A 19,892-nucleotide genomic window follows, 5' to 3' on the forward strand; every position below is an offset into this window, starting at 1 on the left:
ATGCATCCAAATCAAAAACCATAGTTACGCATCGATAAGTAAAGAAGTTGTTGGTGCACGACACAGAAACAATCAATGCAGATTCACATCAGTTACGCGTGGACAGACAGAGGTAGGCAAATTATCACCTTATGCTTCATTCCTATTTGATAGTGTACAGTCCTGGGCCCCAGAAGCAGAAGGGGCAAACGAAAAATAGTCCGATGCCAACACTACCCATGGGTCCTGAGGGTAGAACAACCCTCGAACCATGCCAAAGCCAAGCGCAAAGTCGTTAAAAGCAAGCCGGAAACCCAAATTTTGTCATCCGTCGTAAGTCCGTGACTTGTGAAGCCACCTTCACCATCGTGATGGTGCTAGATAGGTAAGAGTTGAGGATACATTTACAACTCCTGCTTGGCCTTCTCCTTGGCCTCGCCAGCCTTCTTCTGCGCAGCGTCAGCACCAAGACCGATCTGGTTCGTAACCCAGTTCCAGGCGCCCTTGGCGTTCTCCTCGATCTTAGCGAGAAGAGTCTCAGAGGGAGTGGAGGTACCGTACTTGAAGTACGTGTACTGCTTGCGGGCGTAGGCACGGAGTTCATCAACGGTGGAAGTCTGGGGAACCTTGACGCCGTAGCTGTCGAGGTAAGACTTGAGCTCGCTCTCGCTCCAGGTGTCAAAGACGCTCGACTTGGCGGAGTCGGTGGCGGCACTGAGGTAGCTGGTGACGGAGGCGTAGCTGGTGCCGCCGGCAGAGGAAGCAGAGCTGTAGGCAGACTGAGCAGCGCTCAGGAGCTCATCACGGGAGGCATCCTTCTTCTCAGCAGCCTTCTTGGCAGTAGCATCGCTGCTGGAAGAGAGGTACTTCTTGAGGTTCTCAACGGAGAAATCGTCGAAGGTCCAGGCAGACCAGCCGGAAGCAGCCTTGTGCTGGTTCTTGCGGACAAGAGCACGGAGCTCATCAGTCTTGGATCCCTGGGGAACGGGAATGCCACGGGCGTCGAGGTAAGCCTTGAGACGGCTCTCGGACCAAGTGCCAACGGCCTCGTTAAATGCCTCCTGAGCGGCGCGAGAAACACCATCGGTGGCCTGAGCAGCAGCCTGGTTGACATTGGAAGTCGCAGCACCAAAGGCGTTGGAGGCCTTGCCAGCAACGTTGCTGTTCAGGAAGTCGGCGCGGTTCTTGCGGATGAGAGCGCGGAGCTCGTTGGTCTTGGTGCCTTGGGGAACTGGGGCGTGTTAGACTAAACAAAATTGATAAGGAGGTTGATCAGATCACATACCAGGAATGCCGTTCTTGTCAGCAAACTCCTTGAGCTGGGACTCGCTCCAAGCGTCAATGACCATATCAGTCAGAGTGGCGTATGCCTGCTGGGCTGATGCGGAAGCGCTGGCGGCCTGCTCCTGAGCCTTGAGGTAAGCAAGGCGGGAGTTGCGGCGAACGGAGGCAATGAGCTTGTCGCGCTGGCATACGATGTCAGTTTGGTTTTGAGCAATGAGTTTATCGGTTCAACTTACGTTGGTGACCTGGGGAGCGGGGAAACCGTGGGTGTCGAGCCACTCCTTGAGATCAGACTCTGCGTATTGTTAGAGATAACAATATAGCAGCGACAGCTTGCTGAACTTACCAGACCAAGTCTCGTACAACCAGTTACCGGGGTAGGCGGCGGTCTCGCCAGCCTTCTGAGCAACGGTCTCATAGCTGGAGCGAGCCTTGGAGAGAATGGTGTCACGCTGGCGGGGCTGGGGAACTACAATGATGTCAGTGGTTATTCATTCAGTGTCAAGATTCGGGTGTCCATACCAGGGATGTCGTGCTTGTCGCAGAAAGCCTTCAGCTGGCTGTCGGTCCAGGTATCCAGGATCCAGTCCTTGACGCTGAGGTAGGCATTCTGAGCCTGATCGCCAGTCTCATACCAGGTGCTCTGAACCTGGGAGACAAGAGAGTCCTTGTTGGCCTTGGCGGCGTTCTCGGTCTCGACGCCCTTGGTCTGTAGGTACTTCTGCAGGCTGTCGGCGTCCCACGAGTTGTAGGGAGAGACGACGTAGTCATTCCAGTTGTTCTCGATGAGCTTCTCGAGATCCTTGCGGTCGGCGGGAGTGGGGTAGGGGATGTCGTGGTCGGAGAGCCAACGCTCGAGCTCCGTCTCGTGCCACTTGTTGTAAGCTGCAGATTTGGAATCAGTCTCGTGATTACAAGAAGCAGAGATGTCGATATGAATGTGTACTTACCAGCCTTGGAGAACCAGGAGCTGGCAACGGCGCCCTGGGCGGCCAGAGCCGTGAGGACGGCGGGGAGGAAACGCATAGCGGCGGTCTGCTGTCAGTCTTCCAATGAAGCAGGAGCAGTGGGAGGGGGTATCACGAAAATGAAAAGGCTGGAAGAACCGAGTAGAGAGTAGAAACACAAGGTGAAGTTATTGTGAGAGTGAGGCAGAAGGGGAGAAATGTGGAAAGCTGCCAAGGGGGAGGGGTTTTGTTTTGTTTGATGCGAGACGTAATAGGTGTGCAAGGTATTGGTGTACGTGGGTAGCGGTTGGTGGAGGGTTGACGACAGGGAGGCACGGAGGGAAGGCGTGGCCGTGGCCCATGAATGACGGGACCTAGGTATCCAATTCACGTCTAACGTCAGAAATCCATCACGTCACTGCACTGCGTTTGTGGGAATTTGTGGCTGCATTTGGCCCGGTGTGCTGGTCTTGCTCTCGAGCTGGTGGTGCTGGTGCTGGTGCTGGTGCTGCATGTACGTACATACATACGTACCTGCCCAGACCAGAGAGGCTGCATGCCTATTGTACATAAAAATGTGATGCCCTCCTGCCTCAGGAGCTCATATCTACGTAGGTAGCGTAGATTGGACGAGAGGAGGCAAGTGCAATGTGGGGGATGGGGAAGGAGCTCTGCATACAAGGGAGAGTCCAGTGGCAGGCAAGAAGCACCATGTCTGATGTGATGTATGCTCCTTCCTCTGATCTGATCGCACCTGGAGCTTCTGTGCACCCGCCCCTTCTCCCGTCTGTGGCTCGGTGGCACTGAAGTGCTACTAACAGCTGAAAAAACAGAGGAAAAGAACCAGGGCAGGCACCCAATTTACGGTTAATCACGTCAATTCAATGCAATGGCATCGACCGGGACAGGCCACATGCCACGATGATCTGCTGAAAAGACGATGCGGGAGCTGCTGCTGTGGCCACTCACAGAGCTCCCCGGGAGCTTGCCTCCTCGCAGCATGACGTAGCTCCCCCCTGTCAGTGGGCTGCCGCCTTCTTAGGCCCCAATACGTACCCGCGGCGGCGCGTGCATGGCGCTGGACATTAAGGTTGCAGGTCAGTTTTGAGCCCGGTGGTGAAACCGTACTTTGATGGGAAAACTGGGGAGAGACGGGATGCCATTTATGCTGTCTGCGGGTTATTTGTTATCGTGAGTCCCCTAAGCCGAGGAGACAGGCTGGCTTCAACAAAGGTGTTCATCTGCCTCACCATGTGCCATTCTGATGCTGTGGCGGTATTCGTGGAGTTGGTAGGTAGCTTGGAGCTGTCTGTCTGAGTCTCACAGCAACCGCAATGGCTGGCGCCAAGACCAAATGCTCCGGTGATGTCATACTGAGCTAACGCCATGCCCATCAGAAAAAAGAAGTAGCCACTCACGCACCGCCACTGGTTGAAATGATGGGACGGACGGGGCCGGGATTGTGGGGTAGCGCAGGCGCTGCCAGCTGGCGGTCTGTGCGTCGGGATGCACAAACCAGACTCACATGCTTCCACCGACACCGAATTTCCCAATTTCCTCACCTTGGATTCGTCCCAAACTTGACGGGGGCCTAGACCGGTCCATAACGTCACTGCCCGACGCGCTCCCCCTCTCCGATATTCCGTCATCAGGAGCGGAAAGGCTGTAGCTCCCGCGGTCTCTCATCCCTCCAGCGACGGGTTGCTGCTAAGTTTCCGGTGCCGTTGGAATGGGTTCACGGTGCCTCCGCCGGATGGGTCTCGATTTGGCCGGGATGGTCGATCATGGACGGCCGGTACTAGGTCCAGATGCACGGCGTAGCTCCGACTGCGATCAAGGAAATTTATTCCAACTAGACAAGTTTTATACAGCCGCATAACAGCGGCGCTTTTTCCATCTCTCGTGACACCAACCCTTAGCCCGTATTCCCTCCCAAGGTATCTCAATTGTTGCCCAATATTCGAATCTGTACAAGTACACCGTCCAACATCGTACAGCCTGATAGCTCAGAATAGCTTATAACTCCGTCCATTTCTCATGGAATGCATTTAGTCAGAGACACCGGTGGGGGTGTTGCAGAGGATGCCCTGGTCAAGCTGTATACATAGTTAGCATCTTGTTCAAGCTAAGACTGTCTTCATCAAGGGTAACTTACGATGGGCAAGACGCAGCAACGAGCACGCTGTCCAATGGCAGAGCAGACCTCGCTGAAGTTGTCCGCGGAGGTCACGGTCTCGGGCGGGTTGCCGCAGTCGAGGTCCGCGACGCCGAGGACGTCAGTAGCGCAGCACTGAGCGGTGCCGTAGAGGCCGGAGCAAGCGACGTAGGCCTGGCGCTCGTCGAGGGGAGCCGAGACGGCAACGCTGGCGAAGAGGGCGGCAACGGCGACGAGGAACTGCATTGTGATGATTTGTATTTGAGGTGGTTTGGTGGTATGAATAACGATTGGTAGGTAACGAAGGCTGGTTTGAAGCTTGAAGCTAAAGGCTCTTTAGAGTTGAGAGTTGAAGACTGGCGATGGGCTGATGAGGAGGAGAGACGAGACCATTTACCTGGACAAGACGTTGCCTTTTATACACATTCCACAATAACCAGAACGAGCCCAGAATACACAGTCTTGACCTTCGTCACGGGGCTCCCTCTCGATGACGATGCTCCATCGTCCGCAGCGCGCAAACCAGGACGCGCTCGCGCTGCCATCGCAGCCCCCCCGGCTGGGGTGACATCGTGATAGAACCCAGCATCCATAATCTGGAACTGGATATAGCCCACCTCTCGAAGCTCGTGGAGTGACGACCACGGCTCTGTCGATCTCATGGGGCTCTCCTCCTTCTCCTCATCCCTGGCTCTCGATAAGCTGAGACCTCTTCACGTCTGCTGAACGCACCGGGGTGCCGTGGTTGGATGGAGATGAAAGTCACCCCATCCATGCCAGCACACCAGCTCCCTCGAGGAGACTAATCAGATCGGTACCTGAATCTCCAATGGAGCCTTGAAGAGGTTGCCACATGCAGTTAGGAGGCCGCTTAGCCGTGACCTTGGCAGATGAACAGCCGCCTTCTTTGATATCATAGGTTGCCGTTGCCCACACACCGAATGGGAGGGGCTTCGATGCCTTCATCTTACTGGACGAGGCGTATAAGTGGACGAGGAGGAGAAATAGGGCTACTGTGAAGTACCCAGACGCCGTTGGACCGGGGTACACAAGACAAACGGCTCCGGGGCGATTCTCCTGAAGAGGATGGATTTACGTGGTCATCCACATGGGGCCTTGGGACGATGCACCAAAGCAACCAGACGCAGGCACAAATGAGCAACCCACTCTCCAAACGCAAGGGCAAATAAATGCCACTGCAGTGTACTGCAGTCGAAATGCCCCCGGCTCCATCCTCGACTCCGGCATGTAAGTGTGGCCACTCGACCTGAACTCCACGAGGCGCAGAAGGCAAGGTCTCCAAACAAGGAAAACCATAGAAAACAACCCTCTGCCGATCTTGGTCGACATCAGACAAACCGCAATGTGACACGCACAGAAACGCTCTCAAGTGGTGACGACAGCCTCGAATCTCAGACAGGAGGGGATGACAGGTGACAAGATATCGGTACCAAGAACCCTACCTTCGCGGTCCAGACTGACGACAGCGGCAGCCACGGAATGCAACCGAGACCCAGGAGGCTTCGGCGCCAAACCGCCAGACGCCAGACCGCCGAGACAATGGGCTTTTCCCTGTACACAGACAACCCGCATTGTCCAAATCTGGCATGACGGAAAACGGCCGGCTGATCAAACCCTCGCCGGTAGGTAGCGTAGCCAGGACGTCCTGAAAGAGACTCCCTGTCACTCTCAGGGGCACCGCATACGTCAACCCATACAGACGAAAACGAGCCTCGCAAACCGCATACAAATCTGCATGAACAGGATTTTGGGAAGGTGCCCCGAAGGCCCAAGGGGAGAAAAACAAGGTAGCATACAATAACCGAACCGCTTCGAGGGAAATGCGATCGTCACTGCAGTGTGTTGCAGTGGCAAGGCGTCGGGTAATTCGAATGCAAGCACTCTATACCTCCCACTCAGCCGGGTTGTTCCACCCCTTTCTCTTATCCTCTTTGTTGAAAATGCAACAATCAGACGAGAAATCCGGGGCCGAAGGCAAAATGTTTGCGGATATCAACAACACGGCAACGTGCCGCGGCGAGAGGAGCCAAACAATACCTCTGCAAAAGGGAATTAGACATGATATGATTTTGACAACACTGGGGAGACAAACCGGTATGGAACCACACCCCAACCCAAACTAGCGTACCGAACTTCCTCCAAGCCCAAGAGCAAAGCAAACCACAGACCAAGGCCTCGACGTGTCGTTGGACGTCCTCTGACGACGGTCGAGAACGCGGAAGCGGGGGTATATGCGCCTCTCCCCTGCGTCTTAACTGCCGGCACCCACCCAACGCACCACCACAACCACACACCACACACACTACCCTGCCGCAAGCCCGACCCCATCCTTGATGTTCTGGAAAGCGGAGGAGGTGGCCGGCGTCATCACACCGAGTCCCTACCTCCAAAAAGACTTCTTCCTCCCAACGGTCGACGATCTCCTCGTGTCTACGCCGTGACGCCCGTGGCTGAGTGGCTCAGTTCCCTCCCCGATCGGCGACGCCACGATGGTTTAGTTCCCCACGGCGAGCAGGTCCTTGACCAGCTGTAATGCAGCAAGCAGCACATCTTCGCCTTTTACATAGTCTAATGCGTCCAAAATCGCCATCAACAGCAACGTGCGTTGATAATAATGGAAACAAACCCGCAGGAACAGAATGCGATGAACAGCAAGATGGGAATTTTTCAGACGACTTCAGCTCTGCTGGGAACATGCATGATCATGGCGATCGGCTCCAGGGGCAAGAAATTACACAACCTCATCACCACGCACCATCCTTCCTTCGATCCGGCACGAGAAAGTCGGGGGGACGCATGTACGACGCCGCCGCCGCAGCACCGGCAAATGGGGCCGTTCCCAGATCGGGGGCCGCAAAATGTCTCAGTTCGTAGGGCTTACCGTGACATGCTCCCCATCCGACGCCGTCGCAGAAACTTAGAAGGTTGTAATACACGCCGTCAAGTAAGCTTCTTACAGCTTTCATCCGCCTTGGATGTCGAAAAATCGCCGAAGAGGGGCGAAGGCGTGCACCGCTGCAATCACGTCATAGCCTGGTCCGAACCGTCGGTACCGCTCACTTGAAGCCGCAACGACGTCCCCCAACGACGGGACAATACCACACCACCCAAAGAGACAACTCGCAACTCACAACTTTTTGGGACACTGCATTACTGCGTGCAGAGAAGTCTGCCGCCTGCACCATGTTTCCAGCGCCGGAGAGGCCGGGGTGGTTGATTCGCCTTGCTGCATGGGCTCGCACATTTCGCCTCCCGCGATGTCACCCCAATCACTCCTCTCATCACCTCTGCACCGCAATTCCATCGTCACCGATTCATCCACAGCAGAGGCAGCCAAGCTCCCAAATGAGCGAACCGAGATCAATCTTGCAAAGGAAAATAGGAGAAAAGCCACACTTGAGGCACTAGGGCATGACTGCCATCTTGAGGCCCCCTGTCCCCTCGATCGCCCTGGAAGCGACCCCAGATGCAGCAACGATCGCCCGTCCAAAACAAGGTCAACGGTCGACGTCGTGTTATTTGCGCCGCCGACAAGCGCTTCGAGGACGGATAACGGCGAGCGGGATAGCGCCACGCGTTATACCTCGCAAAGGGCATTAAACCACTTGGCTAGCCATTGGCCATTTCAATTGGCTGCTTAATGCTGGAGCGTTGACTCTGGTGGTTGCTTGTACCCAAACAGACCGATGTGTACGTAACGGCGTAGTATCATGGCGAGATGAAGTAGTGAGAGCCTACAACAACCAAGGTAGTACGGAGTGAGAAGGTAATCTGTGCAGCCATCAAAGCCATACCGCTACCAAGCCCTTCGAGACTCTCGCATGCGATCGTCATCAGCTCGACAAGGTCTCGCCTTGCGGTAACCTCGAGGAGCGGCAACTCCGCGATGTTCCTGGCGTTTCGTCGATCTGGCCACCATAGCACAGGCGCGTGGTTGCTGACACGCGTATCTTCTGGTGATCTTCGAGCTTTACGACAGTAATTCGGGGCACTCTCCCGTCTGCTTCGTGGTGTTTAGACGGCAATAGTGCCCAACATACTCGCCACTTGGCGAGAGGCCTCACTGTTCGATGGTCAGTAGACCCGAATGCACTGCAAACAACAACATCACGGCATCACGATCCGGATCATACTGGCTCGCCAACCCTGCTTTCCATTCCTATAGGGCCGCTTGAGTGTCCGTGGTAATCGTACAATGTTGTCTATCGCGTTCGAATCCTCTATGCCCCAATCCCGCCAGAAGCAATAAACCCAGATACCCAGCGGCATCCAACACTTGGATGGATTAAGCGTAGAAGTTGACCGTCTGGTGCAAGTCAGTACAATTGGAATCACGTGGCTCGCTATAACACTTACGTCCTTCTTCTTGGCCTGCACCTCGGCAATGGCATCCACGTAGTGCTCGTGGCTAATCTTGTTCTTGCCCATACGCAGGGCAATCATACCAGCCTCCACACAGACAGCCTTAAGCATGGCACCTCCGAACTCGTCTGTGCTGCGAGCCAATTCACCCCAGTTGACAGCGGGGTCAACCTTCATCTTGCGGGAATGGATCTTAAGAATCTGCGCGCGGGCCTCCTCGTTCGGCAGGGGGAACTCGATCTTTCGGTCGAGACGACCTGAACGAAGCAGGGCGGGGTCCAAAACGTCGACTCTGTTCGTGGCGGCCAGGACCTTGATGCGGTCGTCTGACGCAAAACCGTCCAGCTGGTTCAGAAGCTCCAACATGGTGCGCTGCACTTCTCTGTCACCACTCTTCTCACTGTCGAAACGCTTCGTACCGACGGCATCCAACTCGTCGATGAAGATGATGGCGGGGGCCTTCTCCTTGGCGAGAGCAAAGCAGTCTCGTACCAGCTTAGCACCGTCACCAATGAACATTTGCACCAGTTGGGGACCGGCGAGCTTAAGGAAGGTGGCATCGGTCTGCGCTGCGCAAGCTCTGGCAAGAAGCGTCTTTCCGGTACCTGGAGGGCCGTACATCAGAGCACCTGGTGAAGTCAGTATTGTCTTGTCCAACGAAATAGCGCTACTGTAACGTACCCTTCGGCGCCTTGATGCCAATCTTCTTGAAGCGCTCAGCCTCCTTCATGGGCCAGACAATAGCTTCGACGAGCTCCTCGATCTGCTTGTCCAGACCACCAACATCGGTGTACTTCTCCGTAGGCTTCTCGTCAACCTCCATAGCCTTGACTCTGCTGTCATATTCGGCAGGCAGAGTGTCGAGAATAAGGTAGGAATCCTTGTTGACTCCGATCAGGTCGCCGGGCTTCAAGGTCGTAGGGTCGACCAGACCGATCAACGGAAGGAATATGGTTTGCCTGGTGGAGGTCTTGATAACTGCCGACTTGCCGACGCGGGTGGCATCCAAATCGATGTTGGCGCCCTCCTCAGATGATTCGGCGGTCGGGTCAAGATCGAGGAGTTCGACGACGTTACCAACGAGGTAGGGTAATTGGCTGGTGGAGCATGCAAGTCAGTCATTTCGTCATCACCAGCTGGATGGAGGGGCATACCGGTTGTTGGCAATCTTGTCGAGGTTCTCCTTGATCTTCTCCCCCATGGTAGCCTTCTCGTGCGTCAACCGTTGCAGTTCGCTGCGCATGATTCTGGAGTCGTTCTCGAGCAGGCGTTTGCGGGTCTGGATGTCCTGGGTGCTGAGGTTCAGGATCTCGTCGTCCAGGATGTCCTCCTCGTCCTCCTCGGCATCCTTCATGTCGGCATCACCTTCGGCTGTGGGCTTCTTCTTGTCCTTGTCCTTGTCGCCATCATCTCTCTTCTTCTCGTTCTGATCCTGACGATCGAGATCCTCAAGATCCTCGAGGGTCGACATGGTGGCGGGGTGTGCGGGCGGACGGAATTAAAAGTGCTAAATTATCGTCAAGTAGAGAACAATCGCCGTGTCTATCGTCAATGCGTCAGGAGTGATAGCGATGGGAGGTGAAATGCCGTTGTTCGTCGTGAGGTGGGTGTTTTGTTGAGTCTGAAAGGGACAGCTTCCGAGCTGCGGTCGTGAGGCTCGAGCTACCTTACTCTCTCAAGGCAAGCAACAGTCGCGTAATCAGCCTGGCCTGGAGCTGCCCTGTGCGTTCAGCCGGAGTGGCCAGGCCGGAAAGCGCTAGGAGGAAAGTCCGACCGGATCCGGCTACTGTGCACCGACTGTGTCTATACGGTACTCAGCACTGTATCTGCAATAGCAAGCAAGACCAAGTGAAATCAAGAACGAGCTACGCCTCTTTAGTCTCATGGAATGTTTTGATTTCTATTTTGCTTCTGAAAATTCGCCCAACGAATCGACACAAGATATTGTCGCTCGCTATCGCATCTAACTAAATCCCAGCCCAATTTTGACGCAGGGCCAAGCTCCAGACTAGACATCGCACCCGTGGACGCTCTTCCATCTTCCACCGATTAAAAGGGTATATGATGTGCGCAAATGCATAAAACCAGTCATTACACCGCATAGCTGCCATCTTACAACAGGATGCTCCTTCATTAAATCATTCGTCGTCCAAAATACGGCTGGCCAGCGCCCCGATGATGGGGACTTCGAACCTGCGACTTGTAAGCGCACGTCCCTGTTTGGGATGCTTATGAACATACCTATCCAGCGTATCCGCATCTTGGTATGCCTTCAGCGCCAGCCAGATCATCATGAAGACATCCCCGATGAAGAAGAGCCAGATGAGAAATGCGGACCATGAGAGGAAGACCAAATGGAAGATCATGACTGCCGTGAAGAGCAGCGCCGACTGCCACGCATGGAATCTGTGCCCCCTGTCAGAAACTTGTACACCATCTGCCACCCATGCCCACTGAAAGGCATCGCGGGGTCGGCCATGTTGCCATCCTTCGCGGGTCAATGCTCAGGACCTCGAGATGCCTCCGCCGTGTCCCATTCCACGTACCTCACATAGTCGCTGTTTCGCTCCCCAATCAACAACAGGATGGCGCCAAGTGGCGGGAAGGCCAGGTACGCCAAAGCGGCCTCGTAGTCCAACCGGATCCCCAAGCTCGTGTCAAACTCGCTCACGCCCTCCCGATGTGCGTCCGCCGAAGGGTACGACCCAGGCAGGCTCGTTTGCCATCCGCGCTGAGGCTGCGGGTGTTGCAAGGGCGGCGGCGAGGGCTGGTTGTAGGGCGAGAACGGTCGTCGGAAGTCGGCGGAGGCGCGCGGCGATGCGAGCGGCGGGGAGAGAGCTCTTTCGCGCTCTGGCGGGGAGGATTGGTACGGAGCGAAGTCCATCGTGATGCTCGGTCTCCGGGGCGCTTCTCGTCGGAGCGGGGCTGCGCTCGATGTTTGCTCGAAGATTCAGCTCGCCGTAAAGGAACGGACGTCGAGGGTGCGACGATCAAAGCAAGTCGTGGTTGCGGGGTGTTCGTGTTGATGGTGATATGTTGTTGAGGAATGCGTGGAGAGAGTACGAATGGAGAGGTACGTCAACTGGCCGATTTGGAGAGCTTAGAAACGCGCAATGGCATGGCGTCAGGTACACTACCTACGCTGGACTCGAGGCACCTTCGCAACCTTTTTCCCGCTGGAGCTTGCGCCTCAAGCTTAATTAGGGGTCTTTTTCGGTCCGACGGCGCGTTCATGCAGGTCACCTGCAGCGGTCATGTTAGTGGCTTGCGCCCCGCAACCACCACTCAAATTGCACCATCCCTCCCAACTGTCAGTCTGTCACTGAGGCACAATCTAAGACGAGAGCCAAACCCAGACACATGCCAGGCTAAGAAAGTTCGCCTGTTTAAACTCCCGTCAACCAGCTATATGTTTCCGTATTTTGGCTTGTTTCTTGACAACAAACCAGAAGACACTATCCTGAGACGGACATGCATCTTCGGAAGGCTCACCCTTGTTATCGCTTGAACCGCCCCCTCTCATGTGGATTCAATAATACACTTCAATGCTTTCTGTGAAAGGGAAGCGAAATCAGTGCTTTGGTAACCTAGTAATACTAAGTACCTAGTAAGCTGTGACAACGACCAGATTGCTTGTAGGTTCTTTGTGATCACCGCCGCTGTCATCGTCTTCTCTACCGGCATCGTCGTTATCGCCGGTATACTTAAGGATTACCATAGACACATAATCGATAGGCGATTTCTATTAGGAAACCGAGCTTTCCTAGACAACAACGTGAGAGTTGCCGACCAACCAATTTGCTGGCACGTCGAAGCTCCAAAATCACCTCCATACCAGCAGAATATCATGAATAAACTCTATAGTAGAGATCCGTCGTCTCCTGATAATACAGACTTTTACAGGAATATCATACACTTCCCTCCCATCTACTCGCTCTTCTTCTCTTCAGCCTCAGCCGGCTTGCCCTCCTCCTCCAACATCGTTTTCCGTCCCTCCAGTGTCAGCCACAAGCTCTTGCTGCCAGCCTCCAAGGCATTCGTAAGACCCAGACCAGCGCTCTGGAGAATGTACACAAGCTGTGCCCTCAAGCCGTCCAGGCCACCCTCGATGCCACCAACCCACTTGACGCCCTCCACGTCAAACACGTCGCCCTCGACACGTCCACCAACGAGCAGCAACTTCTGCAGACCGTTCTGCACCAGCGGGTCGTAGTAACTCGGGCTCTTCTTCCTCGTCGGCGCCGGGAACTTGGGCGGGCTGGGCGAGAGAATCCTCAGCGCGGCAGCCAGGTGCGCAGGCGACACGGCGGGGAACACAAGCGCCGCCGTCGGTCCGCACAGCAAAGGCGAGATCTGCGCGTAGGCAGAGTCCTCCGGCACCTCAAAGCTCTTCATCGCCTCGTACGCCGCCATGCTCAGATCGTGCACCAGCGGGCCCTTGCGTCCCTGCTGCGTGTTCGGGTTTGCCTTGGCGACTTCGGGGTCGTAGAACTCGGCCAGCTTCAGCGCGACGTTGAACATGCGCGTGCGCAGGACCTGCAGGTGGACGTCGCTGCCCAGCACCGGGGAGCCTTCGGGCGTGGCTGCGTCGAGGGCATTGTTGAGCTCGCGACGGACGGCGGACCACTCGTCTGCGGTCAGGTTGCTGTGCTGGAAGAAGAGGATGAGGGGTGTCGTGCGGAGGAGGGAGGTGTAGGTTCGGATGAGCTGCGACTTGCGGGTCTCGGGCGGGCGGGCGGAGGGAGGCTTTGTCGCGGGGACGTAGTCGGCGGGCATGCGAGCAAAGGAGCTGCCGGGGCCTGCTGCTGAGGGGGCCGCGAGGTAAGGAGTTGTGGTGCTGAGATATCGTGCGATCGGGGTGGAGGGGGTCGCCAGCCTGCGCAGGGCGCGGGCGGCCTGTGTTGGTAACCGAGGCGGCATTCTGCAACATAGAGTCAGTAAATGGGTCGCGGAGAGGGTTTGGAGGTCATCGTACGTGTCTGGTGAGCGGGATGTGCCTGTCCTGCCGCTGGATATGCTGGTGATGGAAAAAGTCGACGAAGCTTTCGAGCTTCAACTTCGATCGGACAAATTTCTGGTGGTCCGTGCACCATCATCGAGGTTGATCTGATTGGCCAATCAGCCACACCCCTTTGACGACCCGTCAACCCGATGATGTTTTCACTGACACCACCCCAGCGAAGAGCAAAGGCTTCTGAAAAGAGTCGAACGAAATGGGGAAAATTGAAGAACAAAGATGACCATCACTGAAATATGAGACCAGCTACACGGTCGCTCGGTATTTTCTAGGTGGTCCGGCATTGGTCCGGCCGTGTGGGGCCGCGTCTTCGGATGGCTGCCGCGTCTACCATGAAGGGTTGAAGTCTCATAACCCACGTTCAAGTTGCAGAATTATGAGAACTCCACGTTAAGTTGTTCTTCAGTAACTGAAAAAGAGACATGGGGGCTGTTTACAGAAAGTTTGCGGCCATTTTGGTGCCATGCACCATTGTGGCTTGGAAAACTTTACTCGTTGCCTCTAGGAAACCCATTTAAAGACCAAGAGATTGACGCAATGCACTGAAAGACTTTTCCCAGATCTTATCTATCATCGCACCCATTACAAACTGAAGACATCTTTCTGCTACTTAATCTCCTCTATTTCAAAAGTAATAAACATGACTACCACCACCACAACAAGAACAAATATGGCTGTCAACGAACGCTATTTCAGGCACGCTACTGATTATTTTCTGGATAACTTGGAATTCGCTGATAAGCATCTCCGAATCCGTGGTCGATGGATCACCCACCACAGCGAACGATTTGCCTCAACCCTTCTTGCCGCGTCAGCAGAAGGAATCGAATGGGCACACAAGAAAGAAAGGAGGCTAACCAGCGAGTGTTTAAAGAGGACCGCCACACATAAGAAAAAGTTAGAGGAAGCATTCAGAGACGAGACTAGATATTTTGACTTGATTGTCGAACTTAAGCAGATCCTTCGAGAGCACTACCTACTAAAATACCTCGGCTGCCGCCGAAAAGATCTCACAGCCACCTTCCAAAAATACGGTGCTGTTGAGAAGGTCAGCGAGTTCTTCCGATGCGAGCACTTGCGTCGCAAAGGCATGACCTGGGGAGAAATGATCCAGGCTATAGATGAGGAAGAGCGCCAGCTCTGGGCATGGCAGACATCGCGCAGTCTTCAGGATATTAGTCGTTGTGGCGAAAGCATCCTCGGACCAAAGCCAACAGCACCAATCACAGAAATTGCGAAAGGCATTGCCGTCCTATGTGGCGAGCTAGACGGATTCGATGGTACAACTGCCTTCGAGTCAATGGTCTCCATCGTCCGAGAGAACACAGGAAAGTCTGATCGGGACTTCAACGAATACACGGCACTCCTCTGGACCGCATCATGGGAGGAGTTGGCCAAACGACTCCGCAATGATAGATCACGGTTAGATCGCAGATTTGCCGGAGATCATAACAAGGCATTGAGGGACCTACTTGAAACAAAGATGGACGAGATGAATAGCCGCCTGTTCAAGAAGAACTTTGTAAGCATTAGGTTGGGCATCAGCTGGGTGGATCCGACACGAGAGGCATGTGAAGAAGCCATCTTTTTTAGAGCTAGTATAGAGAGGTAAAGCAAGAATTGGCAGTGAGGATAGACTCTTCGAAGTACTTGACATCCATCACGCCATTTAACAAGGACGACAAAGACGACAGGGACAGTAGAGACGACATGGACAGTAGAGACGACAGGGACAATAGAGACGACAGGGAATCGAGCAAAAACCTGATAGGAACCAAGAACAGTTGGTATGATACAGAAAACACAGCTCACGCGACCGTGAGGTTGAAGTTTCCCTGAATGTACGAATTACACACGTGACATAAGCACGACTACACTGAGTCCAATGCTCGTCAGACTACCTAAATACAGATGCTGGCTTGCCGCGCCATCGAAACCCCAAATTGACCCCAAGTTTCCGGCATCAAGTCCCCCAACTAATAGAACTCTCTTCTGAAAGAATACTGAGCCTTCACTTCTTAGCAATGTTCAGGCCGTGGAGCTTTGCCTGCAGGTGTTCAATGGTATCAGATGCATTTGGGCTCATCATCAAGTGACCGATACCAAGGAACATCTGAGCTTCGTCTGGGGTCATATTCTTCATGAAGTCCATTGCTCCATTTGGGCTCGTCAGAGTGCGGAACAGCTCAGGTGTGATGGGGCCGTCCAATTTGTTGCCACCGAGCATCTTTTCGCAGAAGGTGAAGAATCGCTCAACCTCACGCTTCGGGACACCGCTCCACTGTAGAAACGAAGACTCGATCGCACGTGTCTCTTCGAGACCAAAATCTCCAGCGAGGTTGTAGTGCTTGGACAGCTTCGATCCTAGGATGTCTGCGGCATCAAATGGATGCTTCTGGCGGTGCTTCACCAACCGGTCGATCCACATAAGGACAAGGCGGCGCGTCTCCGACCCGGCCGGTAGTCTTTTGTTCTGCTCGCTAATGGTACCCATGATAGTCTTGTGCGCATTGGCTTTCATCCATACGTTCTTGTAGACAGAAACCTCGGCCTCTCTCCATGTCATTCCGATCGTGTACTCGTGCGAATACGGGTTGGGGTCGTGGTGGAGGTATCGTTGGCAGTGGCCGGCAGCACGACTCTTTGCGGTAGCGTCCTCCAGAATCTTATCTATCAATTTCAGAAAGTGCTGGAGATAGACTTCGTACGGCTCGTCCTTCAACTTGGCCAGGTGCCCTGGCCCCTTCATGTCCGCCCAGTGCTGGGCGAAGTATCTCATGATCGACGACCGAAGAGCCTCTGAAATACCGTCGCGAGTGACGACGAGGCCCTTCTGTTCGACAGGATAAGGATGAGGAACCCATCTCTTGGTAGGGTAAAGGGGCACCGAGGACAGGCACGACACATGACGAGACTTGACGTAAGCATCGTATGGGAGCACAATGTGCTCATGGCCAACTTTTGAACCAAGAAGGTCAATCACGTACACGCCTTCTTCCGTCGAGGCGCCTCTGATATGGCAGCTGAGGATTGGGCGAGGCCAGAACATAGGATCTTTGCCTTTTGAGGTCTGGAACTCATTGGTTTCGCGCGATATGTCGCCGGCAGTGGAAGCAATCCATTCAGCGTTGCGACTGAGGACGGTCATCTCGACAATCGCATCGCAGTGTGCTACTGCTGATCAGCATACTGTAACAATTGGAGATGAGGGTAAAGGTCACCTACGCGCAAGGATGAGGTATATCAAACCCTGAAGGTGGTAGTAAATGTTGTCGGTAGCGTCCCACGCTAAAAGCTTCCTCTTGACATCCGGGTCCGCTGTTTTCAGACATGCCTTCCAGTCCAAACCTTCTCGACCAAGCCAGGGCCCACAAGCTGCGACTGTTGACGAGAAAACGGTGCGAGAGTTCTTCATAGTCATCTTGTCAGCCAGGTCTTCGGTCGCGGGCATGTCTCCTCTTCCATCTAGATTCATCGTCACTGCCGCATCAGTAAAAAGCTCGGAATAGGTAAAGCTCTGGAACTTTTGAGCCACCGCACGTAACATGTCGACGGCGCGGAGGAAGTGCTTTCGCTTCTGGCAAGCGTAATAGTGATTGTTTGACCAATCTGCCTTCTGGCACTTCTCCGAACAATAGGCGCGCCTCATGTAGCGGAATGCCTCGATGTGGCAGCCTGAGCAGTGCCGCAACCTATTGGGTGAATTGGCGCAGCGAACGTGACAGAAAGCGCACTTGTTCACATCAAGGAGCTCATGAAGATCATTCAACTTTGTACTCGCAGCTACTTGATGTAAACAGTTGTCGGAATCCTCGTCATGTCGTCCTTGGTAGATGAATCGAGTGTATCGAAGCCAGGCTTGCTTTCTGGATAGTTCGGTTGCATCATTCGAAGAAGAAGATGCAGGATAGGCACCAGGTACGGAGAGTTCATCGGCGGCGACGGGGGCCGGGCTGACTGGAATAGTGCCAGAGACAGCGAGTTGACCGAGAAGCTGGCTGAAGGTGCAACGGATGGAGAGATCAGACCGTTCGTGGAGAGAGAAGGCAAACCGCGTCAGCCACCAGTAATCATGGGCGTTGGGGTCGCTTGAAATCTGGACGACACGCTGGAGTGAGGAGTTCGCGTAAGGCCAAAGGGCGAGTACAAATCGGCGGTTGTAGTCAGCGATACCCTTCTCAAGCTTTACGTCCGGAGAGGTGACCTTTTCGTCATCGGCCGGCGTGGGAAGCGCAGCAAACATGCGATCGAGCGGGTCTCCAGGCTGCCGATCGTAGCGCTTTGAGCGGTCGAAGTAGTCAGGGAGACCATCCTGGAAAAGGTGGTAGTCAATCTCAATGAGATTTCGCCGAGCTTCTTCATCGAGGGTGTCTGCCGTTTTATTCCCCTTGCGCTGACAACGGAGCCAATCATCAGTCTGAAGCCTTTAAACGTAATAGAAGACATACCGAGTAGCCTGACACGTCAAGGACGCGCTCGAGGTGATGGCGGTCGGCCAGAGTGAACCAGGAGGGCGTAGGGGTCGGATAAAGACCGCCGGAAGCCATCTCGGTGGGTTTCTGGACGGGCGAGAGTAGCGTAAAGATGGCGAGGACTGAGACGTTGGAAACGATTTCAGGAGGATACGAGCAATGGGATGGTCAAGAGACGCGGGGCGCGGCCGACTCGACCAAGGATAATTTGCGTTGCTGTGTGGAAAGACGAAAAATTGCGAAAAGAAGGCAGGGAAACCTTTTCTGTGGTTGAGTAGAAAAAGACGGAGGAAAACCATTCTCCTTTTGTGAGGTAGGAGGAAGGAGTCCTCAGTCGTTACTGTCTTTCTCACCTTTCATCCCGAGTTCGGGTGGATCACCATGGGAGTCACGCAGCTGAGGCAGCAACTCGACAGAAAGCTCGATGAAATACAAAACAAGTTCTTTACCTTTGAGCTCTGAAACTCAGTGATTTCGCGTCAGATCAACGCCGGCAGCTCTAGGTCGACTGGGCCACCACCAACCCTTACTCTGGCCGACCCCTTCATGAGTGTGCTTTGTCTGGTCGGCCTTTCCTCGTTTCGCTGTACAATCGGCCTCCAATTCTGTCAGAATAGCCACCCTCCGATCGTTCCAAGGACGATACGTATCAAGCCATTGCCTCCATGTCTTTTCCACAAACCCCTTTTGAGACCCATCACTCAAAATCAGACGGCCGTCCTCGAACTGGCGCCTCAACGTGCCGAGTATAATCTTGAAGATGCCGACCGAAGCTCCAGTTTCCCAATTCCACGGGTAACCTCTTTCAGTCTGTCGTTTACGCCATGCTTCGGCTCGCATGAAGTACTCAAGCACCAACTCAGGGGCAGTTTTCGACACCGCGTGGCCTTCGTTGGCCCAGATTTTCTTGTGCAACCGAGCTTGTTCTTCCCTACTATTCCTTGACATAGAGACCATAATCTCCTCGAAGTTGATTTCTGCTGTTTGGATATCCTTAACGGATATGAATATCCCTCGTTTGTTGCCGTCGTTGTCCAAAAACGTTGGAACACAATCAGCCATGGCGCAGAGGATCGGCGGGGAAACTGCAAAAGCTACAAGATCATGGATTCCAGCTCCCAAATCTTCAGCTATACTCTCAAAGTCGGATAAGAGCGCCCTCAATACATCTTTCCTGGAGCCCTTGTCATTATAGCATAGGATCTTGTGTGCAAAAATGCCAAAGCCGTCATTGAACTCAATGGTGTACCGGCATGTCGACGCTTCGCAGTTAGGGAAACCACACCAGCGCCAGTCACAGTCCGGCGTATTACCCAAATTTCGGAGCTCGCGGTCCTTGTAACGATCTCTAATCTTTCGACGACGAAGCAAGATGTTGTAATACGCATCATGTTGATGATTTCGAGTCGATCCTTCAAATACAAAATTCGGAAAAGGGGCTCGGGCACGCTTGTCCACGACTTCAGTGGTGAAATCTGGAGGTGTTTTCCAGCTGTCATGCAGGAAGGTTTGAGACATAAACCAATCCAGAGCAGGACCATGCTTGCTATAGTCCAGTTTTGGAACAGGTGGAAGCTGCTGCAATTGTCTCAGGTCCGGGGCGGAACGGCTGCTTCGCAGTGATACATCGCTTCCGCTGCTGCTGGCTTCGTCAT

The 19,892-nt window shown here is 54.1% G+C and overlaps 6 protein-coding genes across 6 annotated transcripts; all 6 read right to left on the minus strand.

The window, feature by feature from the left end:
- Positions 1-383: 383 nt before the first annotated feature.
- Positions 384-2,289, minus strand: MSC1 (Meiotic sister chromatid recombination protein 1; the record flags this gene model as incomplete). Its single annotated transcript, XM_032037228.1, has 6 exons — positions 384-1,210; positions 1,265-1,445; positions 1,500-1,558; positions 1,610-1,732; positions 1,786-2,148; positions 2,214-2,289. 6 exons carry the CDS (start codon positions 2,287-2,289, stop codon positions 384-386), a joined length of 1,629 nt encoding a protein of 542 aa, XP_031883841.1.
- A 1,969-nt stretch (positions 2,290-4,258) lies between these two features.
- Positions 4,259-4,611, minus strand: CRP (Cryparin; the record flags this gene model as incomplete). The annotated part of the gene is made up of 2 exons (XM_032037229.1): positions 4,259-4,306; positions 4,366-4,611. 2 exons carry the CDS (start codon positions 4,609-4,611, stop codon positions 4,259-4,261), a joined length of 294 nt encoding a protein of 97 aa, XP_031883850.1.
- A 4,060-nt stretch (positions 4,612-8,671) lies between these two features.
- RPT5 (26S proteasome regulatory subunit 6A) lies at positions 8,672-10,219 on the minus strand (the record flags this gene model as incomplete). The annotated part of the gene is made up of 4 exons (XM_032037232.1): positions 8,672-8,692; positions 8,743-9,377; positions 9,430-9,845; positions 9,903-10,219. 4 exons carry the CDS (start codon positions 10,217-10,219, stop codon positions 8,672-8,674), a joined length of 1,389 nt encoding a protein of 462 aa, XP_031883908.1.
- Positions 10,220-10,886: 667 nt separating this feature from the next.
- CGGC5_v016643 (UPF0132 membrane protein) lies at positions 10,887-11,632 on the minus strand (the record flags this gene model as incomplete). Its single annotated transcript, XM_032037233.1, has 3 exons — positions 10,887-10,941; positions 10,990-11,154; positions 11,295-11,632. 3 exons carry the CDS (start codon positions 11,630-11,632, stop codon positions 10,887-10,889), a joined length of 558 nt encoding a protein of 185 aa, XP_031883905.1.
- A 1,043-nt stretch (positions 11,633-12,675) lies between these two features.
- On the minus strand, positions 12,676-14,237 carry CGGC5_v016644 (54S ribosomal protein L11; the record flags this gene model as incomplete). Its single annotated transcript, XM_066153549.1, has 3 exons — positions 12,676-13,669; positions 13,724-13,756; positions 14,203-14,237. The coding sequence occupies 3 exons, from the start codon at positions 14,235-14,237 to the stop codon at positions 12,676-12,678; spliced, it is 1,062 nt and encodes a 353-aa protein (XP_066007002.1).
- A 1,539-nt stretch (positions 14,238-15,776) lies between these two features.
- On the minus strand, positions 15,777-18,312 carry CGGC5_v016645 (uncharacterized protein; the record flags this gene model as incomplete). The annotated part of the gene is made up of 3 exons (XM_032037235.1): positions 15,777-16,936; positions 16,991-18,158; positions 18,214-18,312. The coding sequence occupies 3 exons, from the start codon at positions 18,310-18,312 to the stop codon at positions 15,777-15,779; spliced, it is 2,427 nt and encodes an 808-aa protein (XP_031884017.1).
- Between the last annotated feature and the right edge of the window lie 1,580 nt (positions 18,313-19,892).

This window comes from Colletotrichum fructicola (genome assembly GCF_000319635.2).
Source record: "Colletotrichum fructicola Nara gc5 chromosome Unknown KSG_Nara_v1_contig11, whole genome shotgun sequence".
Classification (NCBI taxonomy): domain Eukaryota; kingdom Fungi; phylum Ascomycota; class Sordariomycetes; order Glomerellales; family Glomerellaceae; genus Colletotrichum; species Colletotrichum fructicola.